This window comes from Chroicocephalus ridibundus, chromosome 9 (genome assembly GCF_963924245.1).
Source record: "Chroicocephalus ridibundus chromosome 9, bChrRid1.1, whole genome shotgun sequence".
NCBI lineage: Eukaryota > Metazoa > Chordata > Aves > Charadriiformes > Laridae > Chroicocephalus > Chroicocephalus ridibundus.
In genome coordinates this window covers 877,906-895,979 of record NC_086292.1, presented here as the reverse complement: position 1 = coordinate 895,979, position 18,074 = coordinate 877,906, and the positions used below count along the sequence as shown (strand labels likewise).

At 57.2% G+C, this 18,074-nt stretch overlaps 1 protein-coding gene across 5 annotated transcripts; it reads right to left on the bottom strand.

Moving 5' to 3' along the window:
- Nucleotides 1-552: 552 nt before the first annotated feature.
- Nucleotides 553-18,072, bottom strand: ARHGAP36 (Rho GTPase activating protein 36). Of its 5 annotated transcripts, none has more exons than XM_063346654.1 (13): nt 17,586-18,072; nt 17,172-17,402; nt 16,472-16,555; nt 12,958-13,115; nt 9,877-9,939; nt 8,344-8,600; nt 7,699-7,894; nt 7,296-7,351; nt 6,684-6,834; nt 5,070-5,218; nt 4,169-4,339; nt 3,076-3,173; nt 553-2,296 (listed from the first exon to the last, which is right to left on the bottom strand). In XM_063346654.1, the coding sequence occupies exons 1-13, from the start codon at nt 17,591-17,593 to the stop codon at nt 2,164-2,166; spliced, it is 1,755 nt and encodes a 584-aa protein (XP_063202724.1). In that variant the 5' UTR covers nt 17,594-18,072; the 3' UTR covers nt 553-2,163. The 5 variants fall into 5 exon arrangements, with proteins under 5 accessions (XP_063202724.1, XP_063202723.1, XP_063202726.1 ...); XM_063346656.1 differs by having other exon boundaries at nt 554-2,296; nt 17,172-17,348; nt 17,586-17,679; XM_063346653.1 differs by having other exon boundaries at nt 17,172-17,616.
- Between the last annotated feature and the right edge of the window lie 2 nt (nt 18,073-18,074).

The following is an 18,074-nucleotide window of genomic DNA, read 5'->3' as shown; positions in this document are numbered from 1 at the left end:
TGACGAGGGGCTCATAGCTCTACAGAGATAAATTTCAATCAGTTCTCTGCTAAGGTTGGGTTTGGGGGACTTTCAGAGCCATACACAAAACCGGACAATTAAATCCATCGCGGAATACACATTTCTAGCACAGGTGAGAAACTCTGCTGTGTAAATACAACCCAAAATGACAGACGGATGGAGACCTATGGAACAGCAAGAGGAGGCAACTGCAAAGCCAAACTCTCTGTGCCCTGAGTGATAAAGCCAGGTATTTTGCCACGATTCATGGAGAATAAGCATCGCTGTAACCATCCGCGTGTATTTCTTGGTTTCTCCAGAGCAGAAGTCGTGGATTTGCAGCTGGTTTTGGGCAGTCCAGACGAGAGGAGCTGTGACACCAGATCCATCTGCCCCCAGCACCAAAACCCCCCGGCAGAGCTCATTCCCGTCTTCTGTCTGCCCTGCTGCTCCAGCGTCCCCCACCTTCCTCCCCTGCCCGCCTGCCCTCGTTTCCCGCACCAGAACTCCTCCGGGCACCAGTTCCCCTCCCATCGCACCCCTTACCAGCTTCCCACCCGCCTGCCCCCTTCTCGGCACTCCAACTGCCTTTCCTCGGAAGTAACATCTAAACTCTGAACACGACAATTGGCATTTCAATATATATTCAATTTCGTTATAAATTACACGACCTCAGAAGACAGACGAAAGACAGGAACTGTTGCACGCAGAATTCCCAGGCGCCTCTTTTGCTGCCTCCCTGCCTTCGACTCCCCCTCCACACCCCGACGTTCTACGCTCCGCGCTGGGGCTGGCTGTGCCGGACCAGCCCGCCCGCAGCCGCTGGCCACAGCATCCCTCCCGCCGCCGCCGGGGGACAGCCCACCCACGGGGGTACTGGGGGAGGGGGTCCCGGGCCGTGTCCGGCAGGGTAAATGGAGAAAACAAGACACAGTATTTGCTGAAAACTTTCGTTCTGCCACACCGGCTAGAAATGCACGTTTGCACGTAACTGGCCGTGACTTCCAATGCCTGAGCAGTACGAACAAACCAAACCAGGCGTTTCTCAGCCAAAGACCATGAAAAGATGACATAATCTATAAAATACATTAGAAGGTCTACTTACTGAATATTAACTCAAGGAAAATTGAAATTTATAATCCTCAGAGTATATTGTTCCCTCTTATCACACCAGCCATACATTTTGGGGTCGGTACAGTGTTTTCTGTCCATCAAATGAGGAGTTTTCATCCTCAGCACGACAGGCCAGGGTGCCTTTGCAATGGCGGTGCCGTCGCTTCACCCCCGCGGGCATTCCTGTGGCTCCAAGAGAGCTTCCTCTCCACACAATCCTGTGATACGGCAACATGCAGCAAACGGGATCCCAAAGCACCGACTGCCCAAAGCCGAACGGCACTTTTCCATCCTCGCTGCCCTGCTAACGGTCCCCATCCACGTCTGCCTCGGGCCACCCTCCTCCCTGTCTGCGCCGGGGGGCTCAGCCCCAGGCTGCCGCTCCCCCCAGTTCTCCCAAGCAGCCAGTCCCACCACAGCGAACGCACCAGACGGGCTCTGGTTTGGAGCTCCGAGTCCCATCCACCGAGCTCAGCACGAGCTGTCACACTCCTGCCTGCTGCTCCCCAGTCTGCACCAGTTCACTGCCCAGTGCAGGGTGGTCATTCGGAGGGCAGAGGTTGTCCTCCCTGGGCAGGGACGCCACGAAGCCACCCTGCGGTGGCCTGTGCTGCCACCCCTGAGCCGAGAGCTCCCTCACCTCACTGGGGACGGACACCTCGCGCCTCGAGCTCCTGAGGAGCAGTAGGTGGCAGAGGCAGTGCTTCAGCCCCCCAGGCAAGGCTACAGCATGTGCCCGTGGCGTCCTGGCTCCATCCCCTTCCCACAGCCGCCGCTCAAGCACACAGGTTTCTTGGTTGCCATCCGGCAACAAAGCCAGGTGTGGAAAGCCCTTCTCTGCTGGCAACCTGCAAACACCTCTCCTGCTGTGGCCCTGCCTGCACCAGAACGATTTGGCACGTCTGCCAGCAGCAGAGATGCTCCCACAGACGTTCTTACTCCTTTCGCTTCTCCGCTCCTCCAAAGCGGGATAGAGGGCTTGTTTTCGCCGGGGAAAGGTTGCCCAGCTTTGTCCACAGAAGGCGGTGCAGAGGGCATGGGCCAGGCTTGCTAGATGCCAACGTCCAGGTTTAGGAAGGAGACGTTGCTGTACAGCTCCGACGAGACCGAGCTGCTCCCCAGGGTGTGGGTCCCAGCAGGCAGCGGAGCGTGCTCCTCTCTTGAATCCTCACTCTCTGTGCTCCTAAGAAAGTTTGAAAAAAAAAAAAAAAAAGAAGAGATGTTATCTGCAAACTGCTTCTACTGCCAACTCCTCTAGCAGTGACCCCGAAGACTTGCCACCTCTTTGGACGGTCCCAAAAGGAAGGTGAAGACAGACAAGGATGGGCAGCAGAGATGGCTCCAGGAAACCCCTTCGCAGAGGACAGTGCGTGTTGGCTGAGGGTCTCACCAGCTCCACAAGGAGAGCGAAGGCTGCCGAGCACGCCCTGACCACAGGGGAGCAAAACACCTCCTGTGTTACGGCCATGATCCTGGGCCCAGACCACGGCACAGGAGGCCCTTTGACCCCACCTTTTTTAATCACTGGGAAGGGCATGAGCTCAAATTCTGAGCCTCTATGGGACTAACCTGTCCCGCAGCCAGAACGCAGGTGTGCGGGCATAGCTGCAGTCGCGCGCACACACACACGTGCGCACGCGGATGCGCAAAGGACAGGCAAAAAATGCACGGACATGCAGACACCGCCAAGGGTGAAGAAAATTTGGAGAAGGAGAATAGGGAGCTCCAAGGGACAGAAAAGCCGGGATGTTTCAGCTGGTGGAATGCGTTAGTGCAGCAAGTGAAGGATTTTAGCTGGGGATTTTGTGACTGAAAGTGGTGGAAGGAAGAGGAAAGATGGGCAGGAGGACGGGCAGGGTTTGTCCGTCACGTGCCAGCATCGCGGTGAGCGTTGCTGCAGGAGGGTTTTGCCCCCGAGCAGCAAGGTGCCCTCCGGCAGCCCGGCACCTCACGGGGACTTACGGCATGGCATTGAGCTTCCTGCGCAAAAGGTAGTCAATGACATCGGGGTCTGTCTGAAAGAGCCTCCTTAGGACGTCACGTTGCATTTCTGGGGAGACCTGGGCAGGAGACACGGACACACCGGCTCCTGGCACCTCCTCCTCTCCGCAGGAGGATGCGCAGGGGCAGCCAGGGACAGGAAAGGACCCCGGATCAGTAGGTGCTCAGAGACCCGCTGTGTTGGTGTCGGGTCCCACACACCTCCGGGGGGCTGAGCAGGATCTCAGCCCCTGCTTTTCCCACACGAACCTCGGGCCTTTCTCCCTCTAGACCTGACAATTGCTACAAGGCTTTTTGGGGACCTGAAATGTCACGTTCCCATGGATCTGTAGGAAGTGGACATTTCTGGTATTTCTCTGGAATGTCCCTGGAAGTTGGGGTTGTTCAGCCTGGAGAAGAGAAGGCTCCAGGGAGACCTTATAGTGGTCTTCCAGTATCTGAAAGGGCCTACAGGAAAGCTGGGAAGGAGGAGTAATGGCTTCAAACTGGAAGAGGGGAGATTTAGGTGAGAGATCAGGAAGACATTTTTCACCCTGGGGGTGGTGAGGCTCTGGAACAGGTGCCCAGAGAAGCTGTGGATGCCCCATCCCTGGAGGTGGGTACCCCCGGAAGCTCTCCCCACTGTTACATCCTCCCCACATCTGCCCGAGGCTGCGGCACCTCCACCCCATGCCATTGCCTTCCAGCTCCCTCCCTCTTCTAGGGTCTCCCACTTTTTCCTCTTCTTTCCCCCCTCACTGGGAATTGCAGGTTGCCCCTGGCCAGTTGTTTCCCATCCCAAACGAGCTTGGTCAGACGTCACCAGGGTGGAAGGTGACAGAGAAGAGGGGACCCTGTTCATAGCATGACCCTCAGCTCTGCCTTTACCATACCAGTAACAAGCCATCCCAAAATAACATTTACACCATGAGGAATGGATCACATTTTCACCCTCCGACTCGAGCCATCTGCCGCTAAGTGGGGCTGTGAGTACATCCTTCCTTCTGCTGCCACGAGAAGAGTTCAGAGGGGCAGGAAAGGTCTAGAGGAGCTGCCCCGAGAAAGCCTCACCTACCATGAACAAGGTCTGGTAGTGCTCAATCAGCCTCTGGAGTACCAGTATGATGGCCGCGCTGTCTTCAAAGTTCATGGCACCCGTGTCTTTCTCCCCAGGCTTCTCTTTCTGAAGGATGTTGGGACCAAAGATCGTGGCCAAGTTTGAAACTGTCATTTTATTCCCAGGAATCTAGCAAGCAAGCGCAAAAGGAAATTGCATATTATAGATGCACTGGCGTGAGATGTCCCAGGGCAGCCGCACCCACCCCAGGAGAGGAACACGAGCTGCGGAGTGAGGCCGGGGTGTTGATCTGGGTCCAGTTTGGTCCCCTCTGAGCTGGTGGCAGGGCCAGCGTGAAGGGTGTGTGGTGCTGGAGCACACACTCACCCCGTCCTTGCATCGGGGTCTCCATTCCCCTCTTTATCACTTTCACAGCCCCTACCAGAAGGTAACAACCAATATTTCTACATCATCATGGGTCGGGGCAATCCAAAGCACAAGTCCAGGCTGGGCAGAGGATGGCTGGAGAGCAGCCCTGAGGAGGAGGACTTGGAGGTGCTGGTTGATGAGAAGCTCAACATGAGCCGGTAATGTGCGCTGGCAGCCCAAAAATCAGCCTCCATGCACGATCCTAAGTCCTTCATGAAAGTTGGAGGCGCAAAACCAGAATTAGCCCACAAAAGATGCCCCATGCGCTGCCCACAGACACACAGGCAGCTCTCCCTGGGGTTACTGCACCCTAGAAGGTCACTCAGCCAGACCGAGAGCAACCAGACCTGCCATGGACAAGGGGATTTATCAACAATTTGGGTTTGCCAAAGGATTCTCCCCGGCGTGCCAGAAGTTCTGCTTGGTTTTAACCAATGACGTTTGGGCCACCCCTTTCTCCATGCAGCCGACCCGTTAGGGCCAGCCTTACCTGCTGGCCGTCGGGGCCCCGGGAGCCCTCGGCGTGCCGGGCCACCTCACTGAGGAACCGCAGGAGCCGGTGCAGCGTGTCGCTGTGGCAGGGGGGCAGCAGGAAGAGCAGCAGCTGGAGGGCGGCCAGCTGTGCCGGGCCCTCCATGGCTAGACAGAGAGCAGCCCATTAATTAGCGCCTTCCCAGCCCTTCCCGGCACCTCCAGCTGGACAGCCCTCGTTTACATCCACACTAACGAGCTCTGGAGGGAGCCAGACGGGCGTCTTACCCTTCAGCCCATCCATGCAGGGCTAAGCACCCCGGGAGACCCCAGCGAGGGCTGCGACGTGATCGCATTTGGTTTTGTACAGCCCCAGAGCCAAAGACTGTCCTCGATCAGAGGGATTATAATCCAGTGATGGCCTCAAGCTGCGCCAGGGGAGGTTTAGACTAGACATTAGGAAAAATGTTTACACTGAAAGGGTTGTCAAGCATTGGAACAGGCTGCCCACGGAAGCGGTGGAATCGTCATCCCTAGAGGTATTTACAAGCCGGGCAGACATAGTGCTTAGAGAGATGGTTTAGTGACGGTTTTTGTCAGCGTTGGGTTGATGGTTGGACTCAGTGATCTGAAAGGTCCCTCCCAACCTGGGCCATTTATTTAAAAAAAAAAAAAAAAAAGGCACAAACTGCAGCAACTCTGGGCGGCAGCGCCAGGCAGCACATCGCTGCCCCACGGCTGTCAAGAGGCTTCGGCAAAGAAGGTGGTGAGGGAGGATCTGGGAGCCAAACCTCTGGAAAATCGTGGGTGGTGTGATGTGAACTCATGGATTCACCCGACAGCCCAGGGCCATTCCGCCTTTTTACTAACAGCGTCAGCAAGGGGAGAGAAAGTCACCTCACCGCAGCGACAGGGATGCCGAGCTGGCACGGGAGGAGGACGGGGAGACAGCAGACACTCAGCAGCCGGGGCTAGAGAAGGCTAAAAAAAACCCTGGGAGACCACTGGAAGGTGGAAAATTGGAGGAAACAACACTGTTTTTACACACTGCTTCAAGTAAGAGACCCTGGCTGCTCCCGGAGATGGGATAGATAAAGAACCAATATTGCTTCTTCAGTGTTATTAATGTTAATTTTCTAGGCTTACTCTATTAAATCTGTTTACGTTTCAGCCCTCGGGTTTCCTTGTTTTTTCTGATTCCCCTTCCCGGGTGGGGAGGGGTCATCGTGTGAGAGAATAATTGTCTAAAGGACAATAAATTGTTGCGGGTTCTTCAAACCATAACACAGGGATGTGAGGATGTGGAGAACCCGATCTGAGGAGAGAAGGATGGCAAAAGGGAAGCAAAGAGACGGTGAAGGAGACAAGACAGAGTGATGCTGGAAGCTGCGGAGAGCGTCGGAAATCTCAGCCACCCAAAACAGGGAGGGGGGGGGCACCTGGGCAGCACATTTGTTTGCAAAGACCCCCCCTTACGGGCAGCGCAAACTGCTGGTGAGCTGCTGGGCAGCACCACGGGCTGCGCTGGGACCCGCTATTGCACAAGAAGAAAATTCCCTTTTTTTTTTTTCCTTACAAAACCAAACGTGGGGGGACACCATGCAGGGCGAGACGCCCCAGTGCTGCTACTCACCAGCTGTGCTGAGGAAGGCTGCATAGAGCTCCCTGGGAATCAGGGGATCCGGCATGTCCCGAAGAAACTCTTTGAGCAGAGCAGCCACATCATGAACACTTTGATGCTCATCCAAGAAAACATCCAGTCCTTGGTCAAACTCTTCCCTCAGCTTAAAGACGGAAGAACGGAGAAGAATAAAAGCAACAGTCAGCTCTTCCCCTGTCTGCGAGTTGTGCTGGTGGGATCTGCCCCCGTACAGAGCTACTGCAGTGGTGGGACGGGGGGTCTGGCTACTCCCAGTGTCCCCTCGTGCAGGTCACCCCCAGGGAAAGTATTCCCGAGCCCAGCAGCCTGCTGCTGCCCAGAGCCTGGGCCAGAGGGAGCTCCTGGCTGGTGAAGGGAGCCCAGAGAGGGCTCTGAAGTGCCGCCCAGGGGATGGAGACTCATCTGCTAAAGGCAGCCTGGGGAGATGAATCTGCTCTCCAGGGCTGGGAGAAGGACCCAGCACGTGCCTGTGACACGTCAGACCTCCCCACGTCACTGTCTGCTTCATTCGTTCCCCACCTGCACAAGCATCTGTCCTTTGCATGCGGCACTGCTACAGAGGGCGCAGTAAGCGTCTCGCTTTACCTGCTGAACTCTTTTCTTGGAGCTCCCCACCCGGAAGATGCCCACCGTTTGGAGACCTGGGAGACAGAGAGGTTAGTGCTCGGCATTCCCACAGCCCCCCGCCACCCCGGCGGGTCCTTGGAGCCCCTCACCGCCATGGAAGGGGTTCTCCCGGGCTGCACACGAGGCAGCGCGTCCTTCCCCGCTCCCGGCAGAGCGGGTAAAAAAGAAAGGTTTTGGAGCCATAAGATTTTCCGGGGCTGCCTGTGGGTCAGGGAGGAGACCTCGTCTGTACAGTCGCTCTGAGCTACTAGTGGATTTGCAGGGGGAGCGAAGGCCAAACCGCCCCAGCCCACCACGCACGGTGGGTTCTACCGGCCGACCGCGGGCCAGGCCATCTGCCTGGAGAGAGGTGCCCGTTTACCGTGTGTTTCAATGTGTTTGCAACACCTCTCCACGATGCGCGGGACCTGCCAGGTGATGGGGTTGAGGCTCAACATCTTCGTCTTGCCCAGGCTCCTGCGGGGGTCCAGCTCGTGGGGGTGGGACAGCTGGAGCGCCTCCAGCAGCTTGGAAGTGTTGTCACTCAGGTCAGTGATGGAGTCCACGGACATGGCCCCCTGCGGGGGAGCAGAGGTGATTCGCAGGGTGGCAGGAACTACCCCACAAGGTCCCAGTACACCGTCACTGCTGTGACCTCAGAAGTTTGTGGGAAAGGGAAGCATCAGACATTCTTGGCTGTGAGGGGGGTGAGCCCCTGGCCCAGGCTGCCCAGAGAAGCTGTGGCTGCCCCATCCCTGGAGGGGTTCAAGGCCAGGTTGGACGGGGCTTGGAGCAACCTGGGCTGGTGGGAGGTGTCCCTGCCCAGGGCAGGGGGTGCCACTGGGTGGGTTTAAGGTCCCTTCCCACCCAAACCATTCTGTGATTCTACCACCTCCAAACAAACGCAGAGGTCTACAGAGCCCGTCTGGGGTTCAAGAGAATAGGAAACCATGTTTATTGCTGAAGTCAGAGCCTCCCCCCGCCTGCACCACCACCACCACAGTGCAGCCCATTTTTGCAGCCGTACCCTTCGCTGGCTCCAGGAGCCGTTGTGGAGAAGAGTTGGGGAAAGCGGCTCTTCCGGGAAGAGCCCGCAGGGCACCAGGACACAGCTCCTGCCCATCGGGGACCTCTTCTGCCTCTGGGCCTGGAATCTCTTCACTGTCGCTTCCACCTCCAGGCAGAGCCGGCGGCTTTTCTTCACGTCTTCCTGGAGCTGCTTGTAGGCACGGTCATTGGCGATGACTTGGAAGAGGGGGATCCCAAAAGTCTGAGGAGAGCAGTCTGGGGAAAAACATGGGAAAAAGGGAAAAGTATCACCAGCAGGAAAAACAAGCGGGAGCCGCACTAGCACGACCCAGCTGCCAGGGGCACGCGTGCGCGCCTGGAGAAAATAATTAACCAACAGAAGGGAATACCAGGATACCGTAAAGGTGAGCACCAGCAGGAGAGTGAAGAGGACAATGTATAAAATCAATTCAATACACGACAAGATCTGTAGCTCGAATCCAGGATGGCAGTCCTGTAACTATCAGTGCCTTGCGTGCCCTGCCCCCTCCTGCCCCCTGCTCCTCCTCCAGCCCCCAGCAGCCCGGAGTGCCTGGGGTGGGTGGGAAGAGCATCCCCAACGGCCTCCCAGAGGGACCTGCTGCCCCTGGAAAGCCCCGGGCGATGCGTGGTGGGACTCGGGGTGCAGGGCAGGCAGGGACCGTGCGGGGAGGACACGGCCTGGGAGATGCCGGAGGAAGAGGAGGGAGATGCAGGGGAGCCGGTAAGATGGCAGAAAAACTGGCCTCCATCAACGTGCTTGTTGCAGCCTGTCCCAGTTTTTCCTGAACTTTCCTTCCTTTTATTGGCTACAGCCTCGTGAAGAAGCCATAGAGTCTATCAAGTGGAGACTTCGTAAATCACCAGAAATATTTGATACCAAAGATTCTTACCAAATTATAACCTCCAGTTTTTGACAGGGTTTGCGTCAGCTATGTTTGTTCGAGAGTAACAGTCTTGCTATTAATGGCATTTTCCCCAAATAAGTTGCCCCTCCACACCTCCTTGCAGATGCAAGGAGAGCTCTCCCTCCTTCCAGCCTCCCCCAACCCTGGGCCGAGGGGTTTGGCAACTGGAGAACAAGCCGCAGATCTGCTGCTCAACAATTCCCTGGAGCGACTTTGCACTGGTGTGAAGAAAATCAGTAAGCGCTCGTTCCCAGCTGGGCTCTACAACTCCGGTTTCCCCAGTTTTGCGGCTGACGGCCTCCAAGGGACAATAAAACAGAACGTGAAGCAGCGAGACCAGGGGTAAAATGGGCCAATATTCACATACGTATATCTTTACAAATGCACACTCGTGCGCACGCACCTTTTGTCCCCACACATACACGTCCCTTCCAGACGCCCTCGTGCCTGTGCACGCACCGTCACACCCCTCCCCGGAGAACAGCAAACCCCCCCGGGACAAAGCCCCGCGCTGGCTGTGGGCACCTCCCAGCTCAGCCCCATCAAACCCCACCAATTCCGCTTGAGAGCGGGGGCCAAACCCTGGGGAAAGGGGGGCTGCTCACCTTTCTTCTCCTTTGAAAAGCTCTCCAGTTTCTGGCGGATAGATTTGCTGCCTTTAGGTCCGACTATGAGGAGAAACGAAAGCAAAGGTTCTGCATCATTGGGCTGTTTTAGCACAGTCTCCCCTTAAACTCATTTGCTCCCACAGCCTGGCGGGCAGAGCACTGCACGGACGTACTGTCTCTGCATTAACGACGATGTCCTAGCAATTCCTTAACGACTCTGGAAGTTGCCTTAATTCATCCTCAGAGGTCTGCTCTCAACGCTGGAAAAAGAAATACAGCCCCAGAAAAGCTTTTGTGGATGTTTTACAGACAAATGAAGTTAGACAAAACACATGCCACCGGACATCCCGTACTGGTCCCAGCGAGTCAGGCCCCGCTCCCAAGTATTCCCTGCATCCCACGCCCAGGGACACCAGTCACCGTATTTGATCACAGCAACGAACTGAAAACTCACACACTGCCCACCCTAAATCCAGGACAGATTGTCCTATTCTGGCTTGTGCTCCTTATTCCTAAGGAATTCTCTTCCTAGACACAGCTTGTAAAATTGTTTGGGTTATTCCGTAAGATTTAGAAGAAAGCTATGAGAGTTGGTATGAGCAACACGTGCATCAAAGAGCAGCCCACGTTAATTATTCTCCAGCCCATACGTGTTGTTTCAGTCAAACGACCGGAGAGCAGGAAGGTGAAGAAGAACCTGGAGACAAACCCCTCCCAGCCCAGGATACGAAAGGCCAGCAACCCCCCACCGTTCCGGCACAGGCTGGGGAGGGCTGAGCTGGGCCATGCTGGGGCTGAGCATCAGCGTAACGCTCCACTCCTAGAGCCCTGCCGATGGTCCGGAGGGAAGCAAAGCATGAGGCAGCAGATAGCGAAGAACCCACCAGCATGCCCCTGCCCAGAAAGGCTGAGCCGGCACCTCCACGACAGAGCGACACGACCCGCTGCCAGCCCAGGAGATGGGGACAACCGCTTTTCACCGAGATGCATTCCAGCCAGAGCTCGATGCTGCGCACCCTCCACAGATTTCATCTTGCTCAGCCATCTCCTGCTTGGGCCCCAGACTTGCTCCCGCGGACTTGGCCCAAGTGGGACGCAGTGCCCGTGATGGGTTTGCTCTGCGGCTCGGGAGGGGCATCCTGAAGGGGGCTGTTTGCTGCCGGCTCCGAGACGCCACAGAAGTTTGTTGGGATTGAATGAGGAAAGGACTGTCGGGAGGAAAAGAGCAGCCCAGAGGGTGTCAAAGCTGAAGGCCGCCCCAAAAGAGGGTTCACAAGGGGACGCACACCCGATGTTCCTCATCGTCTAGGTATCTGGAGATACGGGAGTTAAACCAGGTGCTGAACACCTCTTCCTTGAGGAAAATAACAACAACTGTGCAATGGCTGTTTACTAAAGAAGGCGGGAATTTCATGTGGGTAGATGTTGGGGAGCAAGTACAGACAGGTGGAGACCCCAGTGGAGACCGTGCAGCCCAAATTCAGGCATTCCCAAACATTATGAGCTTCCCTTAAACGACTGGGATGGGCAAATGTTGTTGCGGGTGTGATAGTTTCGTAGCTAATCCTCAGCATCCCACATTGCCAACTAACTGCAAAAAAGGCAATTAGCAGGTAGAAATCTAAGGGATACAAAGACGGACACAAGGAAGGAGGCACCAGGCTGGACGGGGCTCGGAGCAACCTGGTCTGGCGGGAGGCGTCTGGGGTGGCACTGGGGTTTAACCTTCCAACCCAAACCAGTCTGTGGTTCTGTGATTCACCAGACAGCAACTGCTTCCTTCAAAAACCAGGCGAGCAGGAGAGCGGTGTCCAAAACACGCACAGGGATGGGATCAGGACTTTGCAGCGCCCTGCACTCGTCCCGCAGGAAAAGAGGAGCCCAAGGGACTTATCTGCAAGGAAGGAAAGGCTTTTTTTTTTTTCACTGCACTGTTCCCTAGAGAAACTCCTGCTGCAGGGTATCACTGAAGATGGGATCACAATAGCTCAAAATAAAATAAAAAAAAAAAAAAGAAGGAACCAGGATGTTTGTGGTCAAAGTCCCCCGAGGACCATAGGGCCAGCTGAGGTGGCTGGTGCTGCAGCCATGGGGCAACTGGGAGTTCTGGGAATGAAGGGAGTTTTCTCCCTTTTCTTGGAGCCATTTCATTGCGTGAAATCTTCCAAATATCAATTAAGGCAGGAAACCAAACTTGGACGTCGCCCTGAGTAAGTACTTGCTGTCCAGTACGAGGTTGAAACTGGGTGTTCGGCAAAGCTCCTTCCCTGGGAGGGCTCCTCAGGGATGCGGGGGCTCCGTCCCGGGGCGTCCCAGCCCCAGCTGCCCTGGGCTGGCTGGTGACAGCCCTGCTGCGGTGGGGGCCGGGGACCCCGAGCTGCCCTGGCACCCGCGCTGCTGGTGCCACGCCGCCCTAGGGCTGCCGGGCTGCGGGCATCTCCTGCCCCGCTGGGATGCCAAAACGTACATCCAGGGCGGAGGAGGAATTCCAAGGGGGTCTGGCCACTCTTGAGTAAATCTGGGAAGGAGTCAGCTGGTCCCCAAGCCGCTGTGCTTGCCTGGTTAGACGTGTAGATGCCAGGGGACGCAGGCAGCTATGGGAACCCAGACAACGTCTGTGTGGGCCAGGACAGAGGAGCTCAGTCCCTCTGGAGCGTCTATATTTATCCGCCCGTTAACTTCGGTAGCACGGCTTCCAGCCTTGCACAGGCCCCATCCCAGCACCAGGACTTTGTGCTGGACATTAATCCAAAAAACAAAGCTTGTCCCATCCCAACGGCATTAAGATAGTCCCAGTGGGAGACCTTGCCAAGTCACATCGCATCTGGTTTGGATTAGGGGGATCAGAGGGGGACAACAGGCAAGGTCAGGTTCTCACACTCCTGTGGACACGCAAACCCTCCTCAAAGGGCCGATTAGGCCTTCGAGGCTCAGAGCAGAGCACGAGACAAAAAATAAGACGGACCAAAACGTGTCACAAACGCCTTTCCATAAACGCCGTCCCGAGTTATGAAGCGCGGGGAGGAGCAGCAACGGCTCAGCCCTCCCGCGGCAGGAGCCCTCCTCGCCCCCCGCTACCTTTGGCCAGGCGGAGGTCCCCAACGAGCCGCTTCTCCTGCAGCTGGTAGAGCGCGATCTCCTGCAGACTGGCTCTTTCCAGCTCCGAAAGGCTGTGCAGGGGCACGGGCTGCATCTCCGTGCTTCGTCCTAGCAGAAGGGCCGAGAGAAAGATCCTCCTGAAAACACATGTATAAGAACAGAAGCGTCAGGAGCACGTCGCAGAGACACCTGCTTTAGGAGAGAAGCTGCTGAAAACGCCTCAGGGTGTCTCTGCAAGCGCAGGAGACACCTGGCCAAAGAGCCAGCAGGTCTGTAGGTGCCCCGGCCACAGCATCTCACTTTGCCCGTCCAAGCAAAGGCCGTGGAGGCACCAGGGAGTACGTGGGGGACCTCAGCCCTGGCTCCCGAGAAACCCCCCGCCAGGCTCCCTGAGACATCCCCGTGCTTGGCAGAGAGCTCCTGGGCCAATTCCAGCTGCCATCTGTTTTCATGTGAAGCCTGACGCCACCAGGCTCAGGACACAAGACAGGACACATCCCGGCCAGCGAGAGCGGGGACCGCGGGCCTGATGCTGGGACTTGGCCATTCCTCACCATGGGGATACAGTTCCTGGCTGGCATCGCGGCCACGCTCCACATGCCCAAAGTCAGGATGGAGGCAAGTCCAAGCATCTCCTGACCAAACCCAGACGGCACGACACGTCCCAAAGCACACAAAAGCTTTGCAAAGCGGCAAAAACTCCTGCGAGGGAAACCGCAGGAAGAAGCGCTTCACCCAGCTTGGTCTGAGCCGCCATCTAACGGGCTTCCTTCCCTCCTGGGAGCTGCTCAGCAAACGGCATGCACACGGAGCCAGGGGCTCCATCCCAGCGCGTCCCCAGACCCAACCCGCAGCTGCGGGTGTGGGGGTACCACGGGATCAGCTCGGGATACATTCAGGCTTGGACTTTCTTCGCCCTCCTGCCCCAACTAAGTGGCCCCTGGGGAAAGGCTCCTCCCGGCTGCTGAGCGTTTCCCAGCTCCCCCGGACACCCCTGGCTTCGTCCCCGCCCTCCAACCATCTCCACCAAGCCCGAACCGTTTGGCTCCGCGTGGACAGGTCCCAGCAGCCCATCCCCGCGCACATCAGCGGAACGCTGCTCCCGCGGGCAGCTCGACGCAAGCAAATCCGTGGGCTCTGGGTGGAAAGGGCTTGGGATGAGACACCAGCCTGGGACCGGCCTTCGGAGGATGCTGTGCAGACGGACCCCCCTCCTCCCCTTCAGCCGCACCCCACGGCGTGCCGAGGTGTGAGGAGCGAGCGAGGAGCGGTGACCCTGCAGAGAGCCCTGCAGGGCTGGTTTATGGTGGCGGTTGGGCGCGGGGAGGCCGGGGCCGCACACGCTGCCGCTCCCTCTCCCCTTCCCGCTCCCCTCCCGCCGGGAGGGGCTGGAAGCGAGCTTTGGGGTTTTTAGACATAAAAAAAAAAAAGTCTTCTAAAACCTGAAAAGCAGCACCAAATAAGACTCACAACCCCCGGTTATTCACAAGCTCTTCTCTGCCTTTCCCCCCTATTTTAAATTGGTTTATTTCTTAATTTAATACTTATCACTGAGCTTTATCTCTTGTAAATCACACACTTCCAGCCCCAACCGGTGCTGCTGAAGCCTCACCGGCACCTTTGCCCCCAGCACAAGGTCATGGCTGTGTGCCCCGTCCCCTCTCCCGCATCCCCAGGGTCTCTCCCTGCCCTCGGCAGCCCCCGCAGAGGGACCCGTGCCAGCCCCCGGCCCCGCAATCACCTGGTGTCACAGCCCCTGCCCCGCGCCGCCGCCGGCACCCGCCGAACCCGGCCACCGCCCAAAGGGCAAAAAGCAGCCATAAACGGGAGAAAGGACCAAGGTCACCCAGAAAAGACGCGGTCAGAGTACAGGGCTGGGAGAGGAGCTTCCCAGAGAGGGCTTTAAAGCAATAATGGAAAGTAAACGCCTGGAAACCTCCTCGAGGCAGAGACACAGGTGAGAACAGCCCGGGGGGTGACAAGGCTCTTGGTTCAGCACGGGCTGCCGCCTCCCTCCCCCAGGCCCGCGGAGGGCTGCTGTCTGCCGCGCTGTTTCTTTTGGCCAGGTTTTCAGTTTCTAAAGCTATTTACAAAGTTACATAAATTTTTTTTTTAAAATAAATATAAAAGGGTTGTTATGAACTCCCCAGAAGAGCACACCAAAAAGGGAGTTCGGCTAAAGACAAGGATATTCTTGAAACATCTGACGTTTATTACCAAAACGGCGTGCCGCGGCACGGCCGTGGTGACGGAGGTGAGCTGCAGCGGGGCCAGGCCGCCGGCACAGCTCAGCCCCTCGGGAGGAGGGAATGGGGGGCAGCCGGGTGCCCGCGGCTGTCTCCTACGCTGGACTCGGGGGTAAATCCCGCGGGAGGGGCGGGCGCAATCCCGCTTCCCCGGCAGCTAACGCCGCAGGATCGGCACCGACCCCCGCCGGGGCCCGGAGCTCAGGGGCTGCGTTAGCAAAGGGGGCAGAGATCACAACACCCCGGCAAATTTCAGGCCAATCGCAGCCCATGGAGGCGATCACACCTTACCTGAAATGGGTTTTTTTTCATTATGAAATTATTAAACACCACCAGGAGCTGCTCTTTAGGCTCTGCAGTTGCTTTGGCTGCCCCTCACTTTCTGCCCCTCCACCCGCCCCCTCCCAGCGAGCTCAGCCGTCAGCCCTGGATGCAATACACGGCTTTTTATAACTTTCATCCTGCAGGGAAAAAAAAAAAAAAAAAATCTGTGGAAGGAAGAATCAGCCCTTTAGGAACGTATTTCATTTACTGTCTCAACAGGGCTGCAATGTAAGAGATCAGTCTTAAACTAAAATAACTAACTGGTCCTGCCAAGCATTGCAAACAGAGGTCCTGGGACACAGAATCACAGAATGGTTTGGGTGGGAAGGGACCTTAAAGCCCCCCCAGCGCCACCCCCTGCCCTGGGCAGGGACACCTCCCACCAGCCCAGGTTGCTCCAAGCCCCGTCCAACCTGGCCTTGAACCCCTCCAGGGATGGGGCAGCCACAGCTTCTCTGGGCAACCTGGGCCAGGGGCTCACCACCCTCACAGCAAACAATTTCTTCCCAATATCTCACCTCAATCTCCCCTCTTCCAGTGTAAACCCCTTCCCCCTCGTCCCATGGCTCCCCTCCCTGCTCCAGAGTCCCTCCCCAGCTTTCCTGGAGCCCCTTTAGGGACTGGCAGGGGCTGGAAGGTCTCCGCGGAGCCTTCTCTTCTCCAGGCTGAACCCCCCCAGCTCTCCCAGCCTGCCCCCACCGAACACGAGCTCCCCTGGGCGGGAGACGAGGGCACAAACAAAACATTGGCTTTGGGAGGCAGGGACACCCCACCTGCCAGCAACAGCTCGCGTGTTTCTGATACGCCAGAAACGGGGATGAGCAGAAGCGGGGCCGGAGCAGGAGCCTCCGGGCAGGACGGAGCAGCGCTGCTGCTGCCGATGGACAGACGGCCCCCGGGACAGACGGGCTGAAGGAAATTACCTTTCTGCAGGCAAAGCTGGCAGCTCCGGGCAGAGCGGGAGGGACGGTTGGAGTGGAGTCACCGAGGATGCAGCTGCCTTAGGGCTGGGAGGAGGAAACCCGATTAGGAGAGGGAGCAGAGGAGGGAGAGCAGGAAGGAGAAGTCAGGGGAAGCGGCTGCTTATCTGGCCCCTGGAGCCACGAGAAGAGCCCTCTAACATGCCACCATCGCTCCCTTTCCAACAGACTCCTGCCTCAAGTGTTAACCCCAAAAAACCTGGCCTTACTTCTGGCAACAAGCTCATGGAAGAACCCAGATGGGGACTGACAACTTCACAGCGGCGCCAACAGCTGGGTGGGTGTCCCGGCCCCGAGCCGGGAGATGAGCCCCGAGAGCTCGCTCCAGCCGGGAATGGCATCAGAGCTCCCTGCAGGGGCAATAGCCAGAGTAACACAAACCCTCCTTCAGAGGGGGACACCGCAGAAGGGATCTTACTAACTCAAAAACAGAAATAAGATGCCTTTCGCGGGCAGCGTTAAGGCAGCACTTCCTCTCTGCAATGACTTTCCCTGCTTATTTTTAGGACTAGGGTCTATTTAAGGAAATCTCATGGGAAAAGCTCAGCTCAGACCTTTCTATTCCCAAGGAGCTGCAGTTGCTCCCCCATTTTCATCAGCAAAGTCACCCTCTTCCCAGCTGGAACCAAGGGCTGACATTTACCTTCCCCAGTTCCTTCTTGCGGCACGGCCAGCGGCAGCCTGGGCTCCCTTCTCTTCCTTCAGGATGGTTTTCCAAGCAGCGTCTCCGTCGTGTCTCGAGCAGCCCCGCAGCGCGGGTGGGAGACCCTTCCCTGCCTGCTGGCGGGAGGAGAAGCGGAGAAGTGGCGGAGAGGAGACGCTGCAGCCAAAGGCGGCCAAGGGGAGGAGAGGGGGGGACGAGAACGTGAATTTTCTGCCAAAAGAAATGAGAGCCAGAAACATCGTGTGGAGAGAGAGAGGGCAGGGTTAGATGGGAAGGAACAGCACTTCCCACGCCTGACAGTGTTTGTGCCTTGGCAGGGGATGGATCATTGCTCAATCCATCTCTGTCCCCCTGCTTTCCCCACTCTTACCTAGGGGGCACTAGGACACCTACCGACACATCAGCTGTCCCGGCAGGTGAAACCCGAAAGGGAAATGTGCTGCTGGGTGCTGGTCAATGGGGGCCAGCAGGTGGTTTTCACCTTGGCTCCCCACACCAACCCTCAACTGCTCCGTCACAGCATCTTCCCAACGACCGAGTCTCCAGCGTGGCCAGGCACGGGCAGGCACAAGGTTGCCTTCTGCAGCCACGATGGGTCTGAGGGACCGCAGGGGGCCCCTGCAAAGCTCTGGTGTTGAAGATCTCACCGGCCTGACGGGACAGATGGACAGGCATCATCTTGTACGATGCGTTGTACTTGGTGGGTTGCAGACCCCAGAGCGCCTTACGCATCTACGGCCACCCGCAAGACACGCAACACCCCACACTGCCATCATCAGCCAACTCCATCTGCTTTGAAGAAAGGAGGAGGACTTTGCATTCGCTGCCTGGTGAGTAAAAGATCAGAAGAGGCTGGAGAGGAAGCAGGGAGCATTTCCCAGC